Source organism: Dipteris shenzhenensis, chromosome 15 (genome assembly GCF_047967505.1).
Source record: "Dipteris shenzhenensis isolate YYH24624 ecotype China chromosome 15, Dip_SZ_1.0, whole genome shotgun sequence".
Classification (NCBI taxonomy): Eukaryota; Viridiplantae; Streptophyta; class Polypodiopsida; order Gleicheniales; family Dipteridaceae; genus Dipteris; species Dipteris shenzhenensis.
In genome coordinates, this window is record NC_141610.1 from 19,743,758 (window position 1) to 19,766,440 (window position 22,683).

The following is a 22,683-nucleotide window of genomic DNA, read 5'->3' on the forward strand; positions in this document are numbered from 1 at the left end:
GGATATTAGTTTATCTTATCCAAAGCCCAACTGAAGCAGAAACCAATGGAGTTGGAGAAAGAAAAAGAAGCTGGGGAAGAAGGGAAATGAGCTATGTACCGTGATGGAAGAGCACCTAAAGACACTCAATCTAAAACTGATGTTTATGGTTCTAGTATGTGGTCCTATTACACCAAGGGAGCATTAGATGATAGGACCATAAAGGTGCAATTGGCCTTATGGTTCCCCACTGAGGGGATGGTGATCATACGTCACTTTGGCCCTATTTCTCTGGACAGCATATAGAGGATCAAACATCTAGGTGGACACATGATCATCTGGTTCCTCAGCAGTGATCTTCCTTGGTGCTTTTACAGACTGATAAGATATGCTATGTATAACCAACACCACAATGTATCTCTCTAGCTGTTCTTTCTTTTTTTTGACGTTTCAGATATGTCTTGGATGTGGATTCCTGCCATAGTGGCTACACTCTTAGGTTATGGTTTTCTTCAGTCATAGACCCTTTGGTCTTCCAAATACTATTATAGACTTTGTTTCTTTCTCTCATTCATATATTTATCTTTTCTTTTTCAAATAACATTGAAAGCCAGCAAACCTATAAATGTCACATCTACTACTTTTAAGAAAGTCAAGAGCAATAGATGAATTTGAAAACACAAACACTAAGGATAATCCAAATAACCCAAACATTGCAAGGGGAAGACAATCCATGTATAATATTCCTTTCAAGGGGCAAGAAGCATACATGAAGCTTTTGTAATGCAAGACGTGCAGCAGATTGGATGCTCTCAGGCTGGCTTTTACTCAAACTCATCAATCGGTCAAAAATGATGTCCTGCACAACGAAGACCAGAACACATCTTCAGAAAGTCCAGAAACAGCACTGCCATCTGCAGGAATATTACGCCACATACAATTTGTCACCACACAACACCATATAACTTCACACATCCAGCAAAGAGACAAAGCTTCTAAAGCTCTCAGGTCACTAGTGCTAACGATGGGTAACAAGACCAATTTTTAGCCACAGTTTATCAAACCCCATTAGTTTGACCACCGTCAGCCCATTAGACTGACCTTATAACAAAAACCCCAATTACAGATTTGCGTCTTACAGAAAGTTCTAGCAAGATAGGGCTTTGTATGGAATTCAAATATAATTTCTGATTTCTCGCAAAAACTTTGTATTATTAACAGCCACAAATTACGGCACCTTGACAATATTTCCACCGGGTTGCAGCTTGACTTTCAGTTTCTCAGTGCACGCAAGCACCCATGCACGCACACATGCAGACATACATGTGCCTGTGTACGTGTGTGTCCTTTTTGGCATCCACAAAAATTCTTACACTGTGCTGTGTGTTTGCAAATTCTACTCCACCCTAAGACCTACTACTGCATGTGTGTGTGTGTGTGTGTGTGTGTGTGTATTATTCTACAGAAATAAAAGATTTCTTCCCACAAAAAAAAAAGTGTGTGTGTGTGTGTGCAAGTTCTACTCCACCCTAAGACCTACTACTGCAAGTTCTACTCCTCCTAAGACATACTACTGCATGCCATTGTATATCCCATATTGAACCTTTATGGGTTCATTCAGCACTAGCTATATTCCTTCATCTCCAACATTTCCATGGAGATCGAAGAATATCCCCGCAACATATAGACTAAAACACAAAAGCATACAAATACCCTTAAGGAGCTTGCATGCAAGTGCGTACATACATGCATGCGTGCGTGCGCGCGCGCGCGTGTGTGTGTGTGTGTGTGTGTGTATAGCTCTCCCTTTCTGGGATAGCTTCTTTGTAATATAATGACTCAAAGATTCCACACAAAAAAGTGTGTGTGTATCAAAAAACAGCGATTAGGTCTACACAAACGACTTCGTTAAATATTAAACAATACTCAATTGTCAACCACTACAAAGGAGAATGTGATAGGCCCCTCTATATGCATTAGTATTGTGTATGCTTATCCCTTAAATCCCTACTTAGCACCAAACTGTTATGTAGGTCCATTGCCTCACTACATTTGGAGGACTGCTCCAATGGTAATGCCTTTGTGAGTATGTAGGCCTAGTTCTCTCTGTTGCATAAAAGAGAAGCTCAATTTGTCCATCATGTGACAGCCAGGTTTTCAGCCAGTGTCACACAAAACGTTTCTAGAAACATGTTTACGTTTCTAGATTTTGCCAGGCGTTTCGTCTAGAAACGGGTTTTAAAAATGTATTTTGTATAAATTATATATAAAACATAAATAAGTATCTTCAAATTCTCTCTCTCTTTGAAAAGAGCTCTCAAAGACACATATACACATTGAGCACTCTCAAAAGAGTCAAAACATAGGTGACAACCTGTACTAGGGTATTTCGACCAATGCACTAGCGTTTCGGCCATTTCGGCGAACCATTTCGTCTAGAAACGTTTCTAAGTGTTTCGCCTACTCGAGATGTGTTTTTTGGTTACACTATTATCAGCCAAAGCTATTTACTCTTGGCCATCACATTGAACCTCTTGGCTCCTTTATGTTCAAAGCCAATACTACCTATTACATAGTTGTCATGACTTCCTAGACTCAACTAGTGGCTTGCTTCTTGATGTTTCAAGGAGCACAACATGTGCCTAATGAGAGACAATAGCCAGTATGCTCTCTGCATGTCCGCCAACACTCAGCCATCATTAGAGACAATTTATTGTCGCATGCTTAAAAAATCGAATCACTAATTCAAGTTGTTGCACGCTCGTTAGCATACTTCCCATCATACAATGAAAAAAGCAGCTCTTATGCATGTCACGCTTAAGCAATAAATGTGATGGGTATATGACATCCAAGTCTGTACAATATGACAGATATGAATCATCCTTACGAAACAGGTGTGTTTGAGATCACTACACGAGAGAGTCCAAACATCCAGATATACGATGAGCCCGCGAAGCTACCATCTTTCTATCATGTACCGAGTGAATTCAAAAGCATCGCAAATGGTACAACCCTACGACCAGCCAACACTAACTCATTCGATTGTTTGCCAACGGATGTGCCATTGTGCCCTCGGGTTATAACTCTTTAGGGAAGGAAGCGTACCGCCTCCCAACCTGTATCATATAAATATTTTTAACTGCTCATCCATACAAAATTGCTTGTTTCAATCTAAATTCTCACAATATTCCCCTCTTTTGATGCATCTTCTCGATGCGAGGGAGTAAAGAAAGCCAGGCTGGATGCGAAATTGATGAATGTCAACATCTTTATTCATATGGTTGTAGTTCATGTCAGAATATTATATAGACTGCAACGAGGATCTTGGGATTCTGTCAATTTTACTAATTCTTTTACTGTATCTTTGCTTTCTTCCTATATCAGTTTTACTCTATTCCATAATCCCCTCTTTGGACAGCCATAAGTTTCATCAGGCATCGGTAATTGGAGAACTGAAATTGAGAAGCAATAATGGACCTAAATATCATTTCCTGTGAACCATGTTTTGAATGTCTAACTAACAAACACCTTAGTTTTTCTTGGCAAGAGGACAGGGCTGACATAAACACATGGATTATAAATTGCACCAACTCAACATCCTTAGGTTCTCATTTGGTGACAGGGGACGAACAGCATTACTTTGAAATGAAGAAACTTTTTCATACCTGTGACTTTTCATCGAGTTTGTCAAACACTCTTGCCTCCAAGGAAGCCAAAGCTACACAACAAGGCTCATTAGCTCCAGTCTCAAACTGCCCTTTATCAATCTGACAGCCATGACAAAATACAACATTAGACTGCCCCCATGATACCTTAATTCATGCCTTCCCATACACTGAATTTACAAAGATTAGGCAATTACACTGATGATTTCCATGAATGTTTGGAACCAAACACTCCTGCCATTAAAATCCCCATCTACTAATGAGAATATACCCTCATGATGCAAGTGAATCTGTTGCAAAACACAACCATGTTATTATAAAAATATGCAAGCTCAAGGAACAACCGCAATCAGATTACGATGATCTTCCACATTAAAACAAATTCAAATCCCACCCCACGTATATCAATATCAACCTATAATAGAGAAATACTTAAGAAAAGAATTAAAAAATACACAGTGCCAAGCAGGAACGCAAATTACTCTTAATATAAACGCAAAGCAGAAAATGTTCACCCACCTTTAAGAGATGCTTAAATAGTTGAAGTTCAAGTTGTGAAAATGTCTCATGATCGATGGCCTCGCTTAGCTTCTGCTCTCTCCACCTACAGAGTAAGGTTTCCAGAATCCCTTTTGTCTCTAAAGCTTGTTTTAACACATGGCCTGCTCCTTCCAAACCAACAAGTAGAGTATACTGCAGTGCACCCCAACACCATGCCATAAAGATCAAGCTTAATGTTCACAGGATTCCGATCCCTCCTGACACATTTTGCTGGCAAATCCAAACACAAAACCGCATTCATAAAACACAAAAGGCATGAAACATGACACACCTGTGCACGTGCTGGGAGCTTGAGAGCATTCTGCAAAATAAATAAAAAAATGCAGGCTCGAGCAGAACCTTCCAACCTGATTAAAAAAACAGGCTTCTGGTGAAAATTGATACCAAAATTTCTGTCACTCAAAGCAAATATAACACCAAGGCATATGAACACAAAAAACATTGTGTATGCACAATAAGAATAGAGTGAGAAAGAGACATTAACGTAATTGCACAACATCATCAGCACATCTTACAGCTCTGAAAGGGAAAACAATCATGGCATTTTCAAACTGGCAGATAGGCATGTGCAACACTTATTACCCTGGCCTTTGTATTGCCAAGTGAAACTTCCACTTGGCCTAGATGTGAAAAATATGAAATAAATCTATCTAAAAGAAAGAAAACCTTAACCTGCTCAACATAGCTTCTTCAGCATCTCTTTTTCTGTCCCCATTGAAGGTACATAATGAGGATGCCAAGAAGATGGAAAAAAAGTCTCCATTGGACACAAATGAACTTTGGAATTCCAATAAAAGCTCCAAAAATCCCACAAAAGCCTCAGAATCCAACAATGTCGGTTGATGTTTCGAACCTGCATGGAAATAGGGTCAGTAAACCTGCCCAAGCTTGAGACTGAGAAAGGCTAACTAAATTCCATAAGAAACACGATCGAAATAGTGGATACAAGCATAGACTTCATCCTTTATAAAAATACCATTTTGTACAACCCGTCGACCGACACTGTCCCTCCAAAGATCATGAACTCTCCTAATACATTCACAGGCACTTTTCCTTATTGCCTGCTTCACAAAAATAAAAATGAATTATTTGGCGAATTCTCAATTTCTTTAGAAACAGGTTAGGGTACAAGGTGTAAAAGATCAGCATCTCCAAATATAGTTATCCAAAATTTAAAAAAAAAACAAAACAAAACAAGCATTCCGCGTAAGATTACCTTCACAGGATTGGCCAGTGCCACGAGCAACTGGGGAACAGAAAGCTGCATCTCTGCTTTATCATAAGATTCTCTATCATGACACTCACTAAACAAGACATTCAGACTGTGGAGCTGTACAGTAACCGGAACAGTGCCACCTAATGAAAGAAACCACAAAATGATTTTAAAAGCATTAAGGAGCAACACAACTTCCCCTGCAGCCGTAACTGCAATTGCAACTTTTTAACATGAAAGCGCACGATGCAGCGTCACAAAAAGGGTTATCCGATGCCGCAGACAATGGTTTTAATGAATCAGATTACACCAAGGCACATTACACATCCTAACGTTGAAATTGTAAGAAACAGGAAGTAGCCCACCTAAGATTAAATCAATTCTAAAAGAAAAACACCTGAATTTAAAAAAATGAACCAAATGAAGAAAGACTTAGTCATGCACAACAGAAAGTAGGCCACTAATGATTAGTTTAATACTCAAGCACAACAGAGGAATGGGAAAACGGACCACCTGAAGAGGCCTAGTCATGAGCAACACCATAGCGCCCACAAACTGCATCTAAAACCACCTAAAAATTCACCTAAATACAATTGAACATCAATGTCCTATCATCTATGACCATAAAATTATGTATTAGCATCAAGTGAAACCACTACAATCGGTTATGGGTTAACTAAAGGTCATTTGAAGTATGTAATGTGGCAAAAGGTAAAATACTCAGGGATGTATAAAAAAGATATACCTTTGTAACATACAAATTTAGAATGATGTTCTAAAGTCCAAAAATCTACATAGAAAATAAAAGAGAAAACAAAAGAGAAGAAAAAAGAGGTAACAAAAACTTCTTTGAAAAACAAAAGGAAGACATACTTAGCAAGCAAAGCAACACTTATGCCGTCATCAGTGCCCAAGCATAAGTAGCTATACTGGGTTTCTAAAGACCCACGGAATCTCTTGGGCGAACCCAATGCTTACTAAGATACGTCAAATAAACAAAAGAGAAAGAAAACAAGAAATAAAGAAGAAACGAAGAAGGTGACTAAGCAAAAATAAACAAGCAAGTCAAGAAACAAAATCTTCCAAAAAATAGGAATAAAATCTCTCTCTCAGCACTCAGTAAGAGGTCTCCTAAAGACGTTAATACGCCTCTCTCTCTCTCTCTCTCTCTCTCTCTCTCTCTCTCTCTCTCTCATTTTGCATTTTGCTATTTTGCTACTTTGCTATTTTGTACTGGTATAGCATTTTAGTACTCAGCAAGGGCCTTAGTGAGCCCTTTGCCCCAGCCCACAGTGGTCTGTATGAGTTACTTGATTCCGTGCTTTGTTCCATAGGCCCGCGAGGCCTCCCATGGACATTAATATATCTTTCTTTCTTTCTTTCTTTCTTTCTTTCTCCTCTCAAAAGAGGCTAATTGCAGTTTCTTCTCCAAAATTACTCTTAGTCTCCTTGTGTCAAAAGAATAGAATATATTTTTGGCAAATGTTCTGCAAGCTCTTATAGTTATACTCCTCACCCAGAGACAACCACAACATAAATCAATTCACAAGAATCGCCTGCTTTTCAAAAGTATCATATTCAAATGCTTCCTTGGAATAAGAGTGTGGTGTCCATCTGAAAGATGAGCCAGTCCACACGATGATATTACATCATAGCCAGTAAAAAGGTTTGTTTAACAACTTTACTCCAGACAACAATCACACTCAACAAACTCAGAAACACTATCTATTATTGTCCACCTCCGTGTAACTTCTAAGAAAGCAACAAGCCTTACCATATGCACTCATCAAATGGGCCCATACATCAAAGATTTAAAGTAGTTCACATTGCTATGATCCAAGCTAAGAAAAATTTTGATTTCATTAGCCATAGACGAGGGCCTCAACCAGATACTTGTTGCTATGGAAACTACCTCCCATGATATTTTCTAGTTTTAGGATATTTAAGTCTTACTCGTCTGAGACCCATAAATGAGAGACTATGACAACATAATCCGTGGAACACACATGGCGTAGAGGATTTTGATTGAAATGAGAACACTGATTGAGGTGTGACAGTGTCGCATGGAATATTTATGGCCGTGGGCCGAATTGTTATTTGAACAATAAGATTTACTCATCTCACTGATCATTTCTTGACCATAAATTCTCAAAAAAATGGTTAGCGCAGCCAACCATTTGGTGGATAGTGCTGTATTATGCTGAAATGTAACCAAAAAGGGTAGAAGAAAATTACATACATCAACAAGGTGTGCTGCTATGGATGATGTTGTATTATGCTGGAATGTAACCAAAAAGGATAGGAGAGGATACCGATTGAGGTGTCAGGTAAAATACTTATGGCTGTGGGCCAAATTAGTGTTTGAACAAAACAATTCATCATCATTTCTTGACCGAAATTTCCTCAAAAAATGATAAAATCAATTGCGCATGGTAACCATTTAGTGGATGGTGGCTATTTATGCTGGACTGTAACCCAAAAAGGGTAGAAGAAAATTACACATCAACATCTTCTCAAACTGGATGAGAATCATACTTAACTTCACCTCCAGTGTCATTTAATACCTGAATTACCCTCTTGCTAAATTGCTTCTTCCACTGCGATCATGTTTGCATGATGCTTCTAATCTTACTATCGTGATTCATGTTCGTATGTCAAGCATAATGACGATGGGTTGATTTCCACTAGTTTCCCCTCGTAAAGAAGAAGAAACTCTTTATGCTAACATATGAGGCGTTGAACATCATAATCTTTATCCTAGATAGAGTAAACTTTGATATACCCAAGCAATGATTGGATTGCATTATGTGAGTGTCTAACCCTTCTGGAGTGGATAAAACCAAGACATAACTGGTATAAAGCAACATTAACACAACAGCCCCCAAAGTGTCGACCCACACCTTCATGTTGGTTTATGATCGAAGGTGCAATCAGCCAAAGTCCATCCAAGCCAAAGGCTATGGGGGAGCTCTATCATGCCAATGTTGCTTGAATTGGGTCTGAACACCCAAGTTGGTAACTGCACCTCACTTTTTCATAGATGGCAGTAACCAGAACAAGTGAATACATTCAAGAGGCCTGCCCTGGCAAACTGAAAGCAGAGAGAGAGAGAGAGAGAGAGAGAGAGAGAGAGACAGAAGAAGAAGAAGCTTAGAGAGAGAAGAAGAAGAAGAAAGAAGAATAAGAGAGAGAGAGAAAGAAAGAAAGAAAGAAAGAAAGTGTATTATTGTCCACTAAAGGCCAAAATGGGCCCATGGGACATCAAGAACTCTGCGTACAAGATAGCACAAAATCAACGTGCCACAAAGAAGAGGCATCGTCGAATATCATCTAAGTGCTACGCAATACAATGCAAGTGAAAGTACATAATGTCAAATCCGAGCCTAAATACAAAGTAAGCTAGATGCAAGGAAACCGCCCCTGGGTGCAAAATGGGGGGAGAAAGAGAGAAAGGGGGAGAAAATGATGGCCAAATTTTCAAAATTACTATAATGGGATTCGCTTCTTACAGAAATCACCATCGCTTAAGGCCTAGCCCAGGGGCAGGCCAAAAACGTAAACCTCTGGGATGGCAAGGTCTTCAAGTATCTGTGTAAGCATTGTGCAATGCACAAAATCAAGTGTTTCCTCGATTCTACAAAGTAGGGGTACATATATCTTTTCACAAAGATCTCCATGACGGCCTCAACACATTAGCTTTGCTTGTTTATAGGTTAAATGTTAACATCTACAAAGCTGATGGAAATATACTTCTTTGTGAAAACATTGGCAATCACAGAACCAAGCACACCACAACCGTGTCTAAGGAACTGTGCTTGCATGTTTTCGTTGTGGCTTCAAAATCAATTAGAGGCAAGGTTTGGATGCAAAAATATGTAGTAGCAGAAACCAAGGATGATGGTTCCATAAAATAATCGATCAGACGTAGTGAAATGTACTCTAATGACTCTAGCTAAGATTCATTTCCATTATAGATGAGGGGATTTACCGCTGCCCTCAGCTATAGGATAAGAGCTCGTACATGAGCATGCATCCATTATAGCCAACATGATTCATCAAGCAAAAAGGATTGCAACACATTTAAGTGGGCTTGCAGACCCTCAAAAGAGGACAATGTCCAGACCGCACTGTCTCTTGATATTAGTACATCTAGGTGACTGGAATGGTGTAATGCATAGTGATTTCAAGAAGGTTAAGAAACTTTATAGAGTCATCGTAATCAATACACTACCTTCATTATGTAGTGTGAATCAATACCATGTCTCTGTAGTAATCCAAAACCTTGTAATAAAGCATGTTACTGATAAAGGCTTTTCCCATCTTTTGTCACCTAATGTGAGTCCAATACTCTACCTTTGTATTGAGGGGGAGTGTTAAGATTAGTACATCTAGATACATTACACCTTGGTCATTCTCACACAATGACCAACACGGGTCTGCCACCCTTGCTTAAGTGATATGCACATTAATATAAACGGGTACTGCGAACATGTAAAAGATTCTCCACATATAGAGCCTCCACCAATCAAGAGGATAGCAACACCTCCTCCAAATGGCAATGAGGGCATTCCTCTCGAATGACCGTGGAAAAGAAGAAATGAGGGTCTTACCACTTGCCTTCATGAAGGTTAAGGGAAGTGTCCACTTCTTTCACAAAATGTGGAGAAATAAAAGGGATATGTTGCAAATGCCATAAAAATGAAGGTAAAGGCATAGAAAGAGTCGTAATAATACGTCACTTATGAAAGTGACCTCTCCAAAGAATCCCACAAACGAAAAACGGCTTTGGATTATCAAGAGATGAATTATGGTTTGCCATATGTGAAATAACCCGTTTGCTAAACAAAATATCTTCAGCCATAGAGACCCAAAGGATGAAAAATAACGCCCCCTTTTTAAAATGCTTAGCTTTGAGCCAAGGGGAAAAAATTTACCCTTCGAGAATATCCTTTGTGAAGGGAATACAAAGGCCTAAAATGATGCTAAAAACCAGTCCTCTTGTTGTTACAAATCAAAATACAAAATTTGCTCAGGTAGGCCAGTCAACCTAAAGGTTGACTAGCATAATGAACCATGCACAAGAAGATAAGGGCCAAGTATTGAATCAGCCAGTGTCAATCATCTATAACTTTAGAAAGAAGCCTCAGCAAAAACGATTTCTGTGAACCAGCGTTGTCATCAACGTCGCGAAGGAAAATGTCGAGAAGAAGAAGCTCCTTCAAAACTCCATGCTCACCACATCAGACCATCAAGAACCATGTTTCAGGAGGAGAATGCTTCAATATTTTGATGGGAACAAGCAAATAACAGCAGATGAAGCTTCTTCTGAAACCATCTGACCATCAACAGCAACCAATAGAATAACCTGTTTGGGCTACATCAAAGGTGATGCCTCGCCTTTGGCAGTCGCCTCTAAGAAGGGCTGAGATAGAATCAGTCTCTGCTGCTTTCTGATCTGTCGCATCAATGTGTCTCTCCATCGACGCATCTCAATCAGGTGGAGCCCAACACAAACCTGATCATGAAAATGGATCAACCGTGTAAGTGGACCAAAGCCATGCCCCTTTTCGGAACCAATAGAAGCAGCAAGGCGGCAGAAGCGTGAAGGAACTATCAGATGTCCGCGGTGCAGCAACACCCACAACACAGCGAAATGGCCTCAGTATAACAAAGTGGCGACGAATCCCTTGCCAAAAATCCCATGGCTGTTGCCAATAATCTTTAGCAACAACCATGAGAAATGCTGCAAATATGTATATTTTCTAGGAACCAAAGTTCTTAGTGAAGAAATCGACTTGATACATTGTACGACACAAGAACAAGTCGCAGATATCTTCACCAAGCCAGTTTCCCTTGATAATTTTGCACATTTTTGACATCAGCTTGGTCCTTGCCTTCTTTGAAGTTGGCCCGCCCAAACACCTATGATCTTAAGCAAAGAACTTTCTTGAATTAAAGACATGGGAGCGCCATAAATTTAGGTAGCTTTATCCACGATTTTTAACAACCAACTGGGCCTAATCTTTACCAAATTGGAAGCAGGCTTGAAGACTTTTCCAAAGAAGATCCCGTTGAACCCATTTACTATCCTTTAAGATCGTATGTACTGTCGCTTTACTAACATGCAAATCCCTGACAAAAAAAGTACTAAACACAAAAGTAGACCTATAACTCCAGCAAGCCCCTAAGTAAGCACTTTAGAGAGGCAAGCAAACTGCAACACATGCATGTCTATCTGCATGAGCAATGGAGCTTAACATGTAACCATGTGTGAGTCAACATGCATGTGAACATGTGCAGAACTGTGTTTGTAAAATATTATCAGAAAGGCATGCTGGAAAGAGAGTCAAAACCTTGTGCATTAAAAAATCTAGATAGAAAATCCACAGTGGAAGTTGAGATATTTCTCAAGAGAAGCCTCAAGTGTTCCTTTAGAACTGATTTTGAATGAGATGCCAACGAAACAACCACAAAAAGCTCCTCCAGTATAGTTGAGACTGCTTCTTCCTGATAAGAATGTGGGGCACAGAGCAACACACACAACGTAAGCATATCTTAAAATGAAATTACATCCAACAGTCATTCCAATTCAAATATTTCCAATAGGAATAACAATTCTGTTGAATGCAATACCTAAATATTACCTGCCTATCATCCCTGTCAAGAGCAGGTACGCACAACAGTACCCTATACAAGCAGAATTGTAACAACTGTGAATAAGCAACCCTTGGATCTGCCTGGAGCACCTTGTAAAAATCCAGATGAAAGAAGCCTTCTCTAGATAATTCAGTTTGGCTTATCTGCAGCATGGAATGCAGAAACCACTGCATATTATAAGCCAGCATAAATAACTGGAACGCTCAACATCCTTAACTCCCTACCATTTCCAAAAACCAAAAAGATCCAATTTGTCTAAATAATAACACCATCTAAGGCAATAACAGCAAATGCATCAGGCACCATACAGAACATCAACATATTGGAAAATCTCTCTCTCTCTCTCTCTCTCTCTCTCTCTCTCTCTCTCTCTCTCTCTCTCTCAACATATTGGGCTACAGGTGACTATGGGATCCAGGATGATTCGGAGTAAACCCTTAGTCCCCCACCAAATTATACATGCAGAGTTCGTCATGACACCTCTCCAGGTTGATGCCATCTTTCAGACAGTGACATTCCTCCACAAAGTTTGGGCCTTACCCCAACGGTGATTACCGGGGCTAGCATTAGAGTCCTCCAGGGACTAGCAAAGAGCGGTGTTGATACGGCATGGTATGCACGGATATCCGTGTGGTTTGGTAGCCACAGCATTCAGATAAACAGACCTCCCCCTTTTAGGTACAGTCTGGATGCACCACCCGAGATGATCCCAAGAGATGAGATCAACCGTATCATACGGTTGGACCTCTTCCAGCTCCATACATCTAGGGCTTGGGGGGGGAGGAGTTCCCCACCAAGATCCAATACCATGACCACTTCCTAAGGGCTCCGAGCATGGTCTTGTCATTAGACCTCAGTATCTCGAGGACATGAGAGTCTCACATGCACTGAAAGTCACCATCGGTCAGTTGCGAGTCTCATCACATTAGCTGCGGATTGAGGCACGGAGAGATGTAGGCATAACCAGAGAACAGAGGACTTGCACACTATACCAGATAGAGGAGATCGAGACGGAGGAGCATTTTCTATGGTCTGTCCAGTCTATTATGAGATTGTTAGAATTATTGTTATAATTTAGCAGTGACCAATGTAATGTAATAAGTAGGTTAGGGGCACTTTTCCCTCACTTAGAGGTTTTTCCCCCTAACCACAGTCAGTTCACTAACTACGGTTAGTGAAGGATAAGGTTTTGTCACTTAGACAAAACCTATCACTCTATTCAATTGTAAAGCTCATCTAATTGCAACTATCGTTTTCAGCTCTCTCTCTCTCTCCTGCTCTTGCTCTCACACTTTGCTCTCTCCCTATTCCCACATTTGGTATCAGAGCGGGTTCTTCCTGCTTTTGCTCCTGCTGCACATTCGCCTCCAACTCCATCCCGCAAGCTCCCTGCTCCTACAACTCATCGTTCGTACTACATCTCGTCGTCCGTACAATCTGTACGGACTGATTCCGTACAGCCCGTCCGTACCTGCACTGCCATTCCGTACTGTCCCATCGCCATGCGTTCCGTACAAGCTTCTGGTGCAGCACCCGTCCGTACACCTCGACGTCTGTACAACGTACGGGCTAACAGTCCGTACTGTACTGTCGTACTACCTGCAGATCCTGCGTACCTGCACGTGTGGCGCCTCGTCGTTCATACAAGCTGTCAGGTCCGTACACCTGCAGTTCGTCCGTACAGGTCACCATTCTATTCGTACAAGCTGTGTCAGCCGTCCGTACAGTTTATTGTACTTTCGTCGTACAGCTCACGTCAGCCGTCTGTACAGCCGTACAGTCCGTAATGTACGGACTGATGCATGTCTCTTGAGTAGGGTTCTACTTGCAAGGTTCATTTGAAGGTGCATTCTTTGCATAGAGCCATTGTTTGGCAGAGCAGATTTTTGGGCAAATTTGAGCATATTCCTTGAATTGGGCATTTTGCAAAATTTGGGGCTTTTCGTGGATTTGCCGCAATTTCAACTCAATTTCACCTCACCATTTGGGGCTTTTGCAATTACACTGCAATTTTGCAGTGAAATTTGGGGCTTTTGCAGGCAGAGAGCAAGTTGTGCAACATTTGGGGCTTTCAGACCATTTGCCCCTTTCTGGTTACAATTTCAAGCCACAAATTGGGGCTTTTGTGTTGGGAGAGCAATTTTGCAGGTTTCAGTTCACATTGCCTTTCTGTGAGTGTTTTGAAGCACTTTTGGCAGGTTTTGGGAGAGATTGGATACTCTGGCAGATTTCTGACAGAGACATTACAGAGATTTGATTTGCATTTTTTGCCAGTGTTTGGCTGTGTTTTTTTTTTGGATTTGTGCACTCCATTCCCAGCAAGGGAATTCAGATTTGCATTTGCTGTATTTTCTTTCTCAGACATGGCCTAGCAAAATCAGAATGATTTCGGTTTCAGTGGTCTCTCACAAGAGGATAAGCTGGATGGTACCAACTACTCCCTCTGGAGTTTTATGGTACGCAATATTCTCATTTCTCGTAATTTGTGGGACTATGTAAATGGGGATGAGTTCCGGCCAGCGAATGTGGCACCTGATACCCCTCCCCAACAAGGAGGAGGCAGAGGTCGTGCACAAGGTACAGCTGTAGCACAAGTTATTGGTGCAGTTATACCTACCACTCCAGAGCAGAAGAGATGGGATTCACGTGATGCTTTAGCTTTGTCGTGTATTTCTCTTTCAGTGAAAAGATTCATCATTCCGCATATCCAGTCGCGTAAGACCTCAAAGGCAGCATGGGATATTTTGGAGAGCATGTATGCAGCTCGGAATGATGCCAGGGTGTCTTTTTTGAAAAGAGAATTATCTCATACACATATGGAGGAGGGTGACTCCATGTCAGTGCACCTCACAAAGCTACAGGATTTACGAGAGCAGTTGCTGAATATTAATGAGATCATTCCTGATTCAGAGATGATTACCACTACTCTGAATTCTCTTCTTGAGTCTTATCTCAGCTTTCATACCTCGCTGAATTTGTCGTTGAGGGGGGGTGCAAATCCTCTCACTTTTCACGAGTTGATAGGACTTCTGCTGCAGGAAGAGCAGATCAGGAAAAACATGGCTTCATGAGCAGGTGAACATGCCATGCTTTCAAAATTCAAGCCTAAAGTAAAGGGACAGGCACAGCAAATCAGCCTTCCAGTGGTTCAGGACAGCCTTCTCAAAAGGCTAAGGGTGATGCAGGTAAGCCCAAGAAGAAGGGAATATGTCATTACTGCAAAAAGCCAGGTCACTACATGAGAGAATGCAAGAAAAGACTTGCAAAAGAAAAGAAAAACAGCTCCGGTATGGCTGTCTCAGATTCAGCTCCTCATGCATCTGACAATGAGCAAGCTACAGCCAACTTTGTGGAGCACGACTATGCCTTCTTGACTTGCATTTCAGACTCTCAGTTGGCTGCTCGGGATAGTACAGCCACTTGTAATGATGACACTTATGCTTTTCTGACATGCAGTTATGATTCTTCCAAGGATGCATCAGCTTTCAGTGTCAATGAGACACAAAATACATTATTTTGACAGCGGTGCCTCAAAACATATCACTTCCAGGAAGTGTCTTTTCACATCTCTGCACCCACCACCCGTTGGTAAAAAGGTCACATGTGCCAACAACTCCTCCTATTCAGTTTGTGGTACAGGAGAAGTTGAACTTACAGCCATTGATGGCTCAATATTCAAAATTTCTAATGTCTTGTATGTGCCTGGTATCACAAAAAATCTACTTTCAGTGTCCACTCTTAACAGAGCTGGATTTCAGGTCATTTTTGAAGATGACAAGTGTGCAGTCCATGACAGAGAGCATGACTATGCCTTGAGATTGTCTGGCACTTTGTTACGTGGTCTTTTTCAGCTTGACATGTATGAGAAAAGACCAGCACATGCTCTTGCAGTTTCCACTCCTACTGCTGCTATGCAGAATGCGGAGTTATGGCATGCCACATATGGACACATGCATTTTGGCAGCTTGATGACGCTTCAAAAACATGCCATGGTTGATGCATTGCCTCCTCTTGAAACACCTCCTCCACATGCCTGTGAAGGGTGCATTCTTGGTCCTTTTAAGAAGGATGGATCAGTAAAAGCTGTTCGAAAATTACAGCTTATCCATAGTGATGTATGTGGTCCCATGAGGACTCCATCCTTGGGTGGTCATCTTTACTTTGTCACTTTTATAGATGACTACTCCAACTACACTTGGGTTTATGGGCTGAAACGCAAATCAGAAGTGTTTATGGTTTTCAAACACTTTGCAGCCATGGTTGAGAACGAATCCGGACTCAAGATACAGACAGTACGCACAGATAGAGAAGGGGAGTATTTGTCTGCAGATTTTGATGCTTTTTTCAAAGACAAGGGCATTGTGCATCAGCTTAAAGTGAGGCTAACTCCTCAGCAAAATGGCATAGCTGAGAGGAAAAATCGTACTCTTATGGAGATGGATAGATGTATGCTAAAAAGCAAAAAATTGCCTCACAAATTTTGGCTTGAAGGTCTCATGTGTGCCAATTATATTTTGAATCGGACACCCACAAAAGCTTTGAAGACCAAGACTCTCTATGAAGTTTGGCAAGGGAGAAAGCCTTCTGTGGATCATTTCCGTGTCTTTGGATGCCTTGCATATGCTCATGTGCCCGTTGAGTTTCGGCATAAGTTGTCTGATAAGGCAATCAAATGCATTTTTGTTGTGTACAGTGCAGAGAGCAAAGGCTACCGTCTCTACAATCCTGTCACACGCAAGATTATTGTCAGTAGAGATGTTATATTTTCAGAAAATTCAGCTCACACTCAAGCTGAATTTGATTTGCCTTCTTCTTCCGATGATGTCTTTGAGGGGTTACTACCCATTGCCTTGGGTTCCCCTGCTGATATATCTGATGCAAATCAGAATTTTCAGATACCTCCACATGCTCCGATTCAGCCACAGGATGTCTTACCACCTCCACAAGGCGTGGAAGAGGTTGTTCAGCAAGAAATTGCAGATATACATTCAGCAAAAACAATCCCAAATTGGCTGTTACAAACTCTCAGGGAGAGTAAAATTGATGCTCCATTACCTGGCAGAACTCAGAGTGCAGTAAGGCATCGGGGAGGTGCTCTTTAAGTTGAATCAGCTTATGCAGGTACTCTTCTTGATGAGGAGGAACCTGAGACATTTGAAGAGGCACAGGATAATGTGCATTGGATGAATGCCATGCACAATGAGTTGCAATCCATTCAAAAAAATCAGACATGGGAAGTTGTCGATTTGCCACCGGGTAAACATGCCATAGGTACACGGTGGGTTTTCAAAGTTGAAAGAAAGCCAGATGGCACCATTGATCGGTACAAGGCAAGGCTGGTTGCAAAAGGATATGCTCAGAAAAGGGCATAGACTATGAGGAGACTTTTGCTCCTACATCCAGAATGACAACCATCCGGTCATTTATAGCACTGGCTGCAAATTTTCAATGGAATGTTCATCAGTTGGACATAAAAACAGCCTTCCTTAATGGAGACTTGTTGGAAGAGGTTTATGTCAAACAACTTCCAGGCTTTGAAATTTCAGGAAATGCACTTCAGGTATGCAAGCTGAATAAAGCTTTGTATGGGCTGAAACAAGCCCCACGTGCATGGTATGCGAAAATTCATGCCTTTTTGACCAGCAAGGGGCTGCACAACAGTCCAACTGAAAGCACCCTCTACATCAAGAAGGATGGGGGGGATATTTTAGTCATCATTCTTTATGTAGATGACTTACTGCTCACAGGGTCAAATGAAGCTAATATTGCAGATTTTAAAGCTGAATTGCATACCACTTTTGACATGTCAGATTTGGGGCTGCTACACTTTTATTTGGGGATCCAGTTCACTCAAGAGAAAAGTGGCATCGGTATGTCTCAATCCAAGTATGTGCAAAAACTCTTGGACAGATTCAACATGCACGATTGTAAGCCCATAGCTACTCCCATGGAGCCAGGGCTGAAGCTTACAATGCATGAAGCAGGTGAATCATTTGATGTCACACTCTACAGTCAAGCTGTTGGATGCCTCATTCTCAGGTGAGCAAATATATGCACAGCCCAAAGACTATGCATTGGCAGGCTGTAAAACGCATCTTCCGTTATTTGCAAGGTACGAAGACTTTTGGCTTGATGTTTCCCAAGGGGGGTGACTTGCAGATGCATGCCTACAGTGACTCAGATTGGGCTGGAGACTATGACACTAGGCAGTCCACAAGTGGCAATTGTTTCTTTTTGGGCAAAGCTTGTATTTCTTGGTTGAGCAAGAAACAATCTACAGTGGCTACCTCTTCATGTGAAGCTGAGTACAGGGCAGCTTTCACAGCGACAGTTGAATGTGTTTGGCTGCGTCGTTTATTTGCTGATCTTCATCTTTCATTGGAGGGTCCTTCTCCAATTCTCACTGATAGTCAGAGTGCTATTGCAGTGGCAAAGAATCCTGTGTTTCATCGTCGCACGAAGCACATTGAGGTTCACCTCGCTGGTGTTGGTACCACACACTCTCCACATGGCTCACCTCGCTGGGCTTGGATATGGATAGGCTGCCACCATTTCGATACAGCATAGATGCCCCTCGCCTCCCTCTCACTCGACATGAGCTCAGCCAGGTTATCAGGGCAGATTTGTTGCAGCTACACACGTTTCGCACTTGGGTTCATCCCACGGAGCTTCCTACGAAGATGGCCACATATCGTGACCATTTTCTCAGGATTTCAGAGGATGGCTTCATCATATCCCCAGGATATATCGGCGTTCATATGTCGCACTCACTCAGGATTGCCTTGGGCCAGCTCAGGGTATCTTCCCACAGATTAGACGTTGAGGCCGGCAGGATGCGTCGTACAGCTACCGGACATAGACCCAGGCGAGAGACTAGGATATGCCCTTGTTGCACTATGGGGGAGGTGGAGACTGAGGAGCACTTTGTTTGCAGATGCCCTTTATATTATGAGATCCGTGGCAGATTTCACTGTTTATTTGGGCACAGATTTGGACCTCTCTCTCGGATTATGGAGTATGAGGATCAGTATTGCTTAGCGTTGTTCATCAGGGAGATCACCAGATATAGAGAGAGATTCCTCAGAGAGCACCGTCGCATCCCTGCCAGAGACCTGGTTATTCATGAGGAGCAGGACGAGGCGCAGGACCATGAGCAAAGAGATAGCCCATCTTGCCAGAGAGCACCGATGGTTCCACCCCGAGGATGTACATATGACATGATCCGGCAGCACCGCAGGATGATCTTACACAGAGGCCGTACCCGTCGCTTTATTTCTAGACGACGGAGGATGATGGCAGATTTTCGGAGGAGATTGCTCCATGGAGACTTGGCACCGCCAGCAGCCCATTTGACACTTGCCCAGATCTTCACACTTATGGCAGGAGGCATGGTCGATGGCCATGACTTCCATCATTTCTTTGGATCACAGACCCCTTAGGGAAGACGATGTTCCTCATATTTCATATTTTACATTTTGTATCTAGGCAATTTTGGTACTCTATTTCATTTCATTTTGTATCTAGGATTTTTGTAGCCATTTTTGGCATCTTAGCGGTATTACGATGAGGCCACCTAGTTGGCGCATCGTTGATGATGTATTTTCCTTTCGGATGATTTTGTGTCCCATAGGCCATGTATGGCCTTCCGTGGACCTTTAATAAAATTTCTTTCTTTCTTTCTTTCTCTCGGGATACGTCCCACGGGAGTCACGGTGGCTCTGGTCTTGCATCGAGCCTCGTCCAGGAGACCGAGACGTACAGCACCCCTTGAAGGGCACCAGCGTCCCATCACCGGCTATGCACCACCTAGGGCAACATGACATACGGAGGATTCCGCTTCGCTCCAGTCCTTTTGTTTATATTGTTACATCCAGATGTATTTGATTTGATTATGTATGATCAGACTTAGGATTCAGCATGGGTGATGATGCTCGTTTCAGTAGCTCCATCCTTACTATGATTTGTATAAGGTTTTCTTTCAGTCTCATAGACCCATCGGTCTTTCGAAGACTCTTATAAAATCTATCTCTCTCTCTCTCTCTCTCTCTCTCTCTCTCTCTCTCTCTCTCTCTCTCCGTCTCCTATCATAGATATCCGTCGCACCGTTTGAAGACCTTTGTCGTTCACTGGTTGAGATATGTGGGTGTCGTTACCGCACACTATGAGTTCTCTAATAGGGGTGCCAGGTTGGATAGGATTAAGGCCCCTATAGGATCCCTTAAAGTAGAGGAAGCCCCTCTAGCCAAAGCTAGAAAGCTAAACCACCACAGAAAAGCAAGGCCTCGAAAGCAGCCAAAGACACCAAGGCTTCTCCTGAGGAGAAGCAACCTACCTTAAAAGCTTTGGAGGACGACGAGGAAGAGGAAGCTGATTGACGATGAGGAAGAGGAAGAGGAAGCTGATTTACGCCAGGTCCCCAAGCACTTCAAAGCTTACACAATCCAGGACCGCAAAATACTTCTTGAGCAAGCTAAACGGATGGCAGTGCAAGGGAATCAACATGGGTATGATGGCCCGGCTAAGGTCAAGGAAGTGGATCTCGCAAATGAAGGCGAAGACCCTAAACCATTCTACATAGCCAATGACCTTACCCCTACGCAAGAACAGGCCAAACTAGCCCTATTGCATGAGTATCAAGATTGATTTGCTTGGAATTTTACCAATATGAAGGGCGTGAGCTGAGCCCTTGGCTCAGCTTGGGGAGTTAGACTCAGCAAAGGGGCATTCAGATCCACAATGGCCACGATGGAGTTTCCCAAGACCAAACTCTTTGCTTCTACCCCGAACAACAAGCCTTCATATTCTATTGCTGCCGTACAAGCGAAGGATTGGCACAGATCCTAATCAATTGGTGACCAAAGTCCAAGACATGGTTACCAATCAAGTCAAGTCAATACAACGGGAAATCACAGCAGCAATGGACAATTAAATCAACAAAAGCAAAGTATATGAAGAAGGTAGAAGCTCAGGAAGATTCTAGCCTAGAAATTTTTTACAAATACTTCTTGTTCCTGGAACACTACTCTAGTCTAAATTCCACCTATGCACAAATACTTCTTGTTCCCACTTACGCACATAAAAAGGCAGAACAGGTACAAGAACAGGAAAGGAGAGAGGGTAATACCTAGTGCCTACACATTGGAGGACCACCTGACCCCTCGAATCGAATGGCATTCAAAGGACATAGTTGGTGCTCTCCAAGTTTGGGACACAATCCAAGGTGGTTCTCAATGATAGGAAAGCTAGGAAAGCAAGTAAGATTCTCAAACAAACCAACAAGCTAATAGGCACAAAAAATGGATCTTAGAGGAGCTCACTCCTACTCAGCTCAAGATGAAAGCAACGGAATTGACTAAAATGAAGGAAGCCCGCAAGGGAGCTCAAGATGAAAGCAACGGAATTGACTAAAATGAAGGAAGCCCGCAAGGGAGGAAAATGGGCTGTTTATAGAGACGGAAAAGCACTTATCAAAGACTTCAAATCCAAACCCAAAGACTCTCAGTCTTAAGCCGATGTAATGCAAGCTAATTACCTTTTGTAGTAGACCATATTTAACCCATAATAGCTTTGTGAGTGTGGTACACATTCCCAAGAGACTCTCAGTCTATAACTGATGTTCGGTGTTTATACTTTTCGTGTGTGTTTTGTCCCATAGGCCCATGAGGCCTCTCGAGGACGTTAATCTCTGAGACGAGCTCCGATCGCATCTTCCAAACGGCCCTGCTAGATCTAGGTAGGATGCATGATCTTATCGTTTATAATGGTCTTGATGGATAGCCCTCCTCGGGTGGTTTTACCTGCTTCCCACATGGAGGGGGCTCTAGCGTTATTGATTACATCATGGGATCCCCTGCCTTCACCTCTCGTATCATTGGTTTTGCTATCGCACCATGTCCTCCTGGGGCTGATCACACATACCTCTTCTTTAGTATCTCTACACCCCATCTCACGGTACCTCCCACACCATGGATTACTCACCCCACTTATCATGACATACACTTCGACCGCAGCCTCTCACCTATATATTCAGCTCGCCTTTATATACTTCTCACATATATTGATTTTATACCATGATTAGACGATCGTGTTGCTCTGGTCACCCGCTCATTACACGAGGCTGCCCTTCACGCTTTCCTTGACACTACTCGCTCCACTCGTCCACCACCTACGACCGTCCCTTGTAATAGCTGGTACGATAATGAGTGCAAGGCTTTACACCGTCAACTTAGATTCAAAACCAAAAACTACCTCCCGAACGAACCAGAGATGCTACGTGAGTATCGTAAATTAGTACGTAGGAAGAAGCTGGATTTCGTTCGCTAAATACTGAATATTCTGTTTAGTAACAACTCTAAGGACTTTTGGCGGAGATTTCTAGAAGGGCAATCCCCTTTAGCACTCACTGACACTCAAGTCTGGCACAATTATGCACGCACAGTTTATGATATCCAAAATCAGCTAGCTCTTGATCTCTCACACATACCCCGCCCCACATGCTGCACACTCTTCACTAGGGGGGGTGTGAAGGATGCTGTGATGAAACTTCATAATGGCCAAGCGAAAGATCATGAGGGCCTATGCACTAAATTCATTGCATATGAGATTAAA

At 42.2% G+C, this 22,683-nt stretch overlaps 1 protein-coding gene across 4 annotated transcripts in view; it reads right to left on the reverse strand.

Annotated features, from left to right (window-relative positions):
• The window catches only part of LOC147893517 (ARM repeat superfamily protein), a 207,170-nt gene that overhangs the window by 88,635 nt on the left and 95,852 nt on the right, over nt 1–22,683 (reverse strand). For 3 of the 4 annotated variants that reach the window (XR_015542193.1, XR_015542192.1, XM_087385521.1), the window contains exons 18-27: nt 12,063–12,218; nt 11,772–11,925; nt 5,422–5,561; nt 5,182–5,266; nt 4,878–5,058; nt 4,477–4,552; nt 4,164–4,337; nt 3,842–3,934; nt 3,645–3,746; nt 749–838 (exon numbers count right to left, since the gene is read on the reverse strand). Coding sequence is in view for 1 of the 4 variants with exons in the window: in XM_087385521.1 (XP_087241647.1) it covers nt 749–838; nt 3,645–3,746; nt 3,842–3,934; nt 4,164–4,337; nt 4,477–4,552; nt 4,878–5,058; nt 5,182–5,266; nt 5,422–5,561; nt 11,772–11,925; nt 12,063–12,218 (1,251 nt within the window). In the remaining 3 variants the exon portion in view is untranslated. The remainder of the gene's footprint in view (nt 1–748; nt 839–3,644; nt 3,747–3,841; nt 3,935–4,163; nt 4,338–4,476; nt 4,553–4,877; nt 5,059–5,181; nt 5,267–5,421; nt 5,562–11,771; nt 11,926–12,062; nt 12,219–22,683) is intronic. The other variant, XR_015542194.1, reaches the window with a different exon arrangement.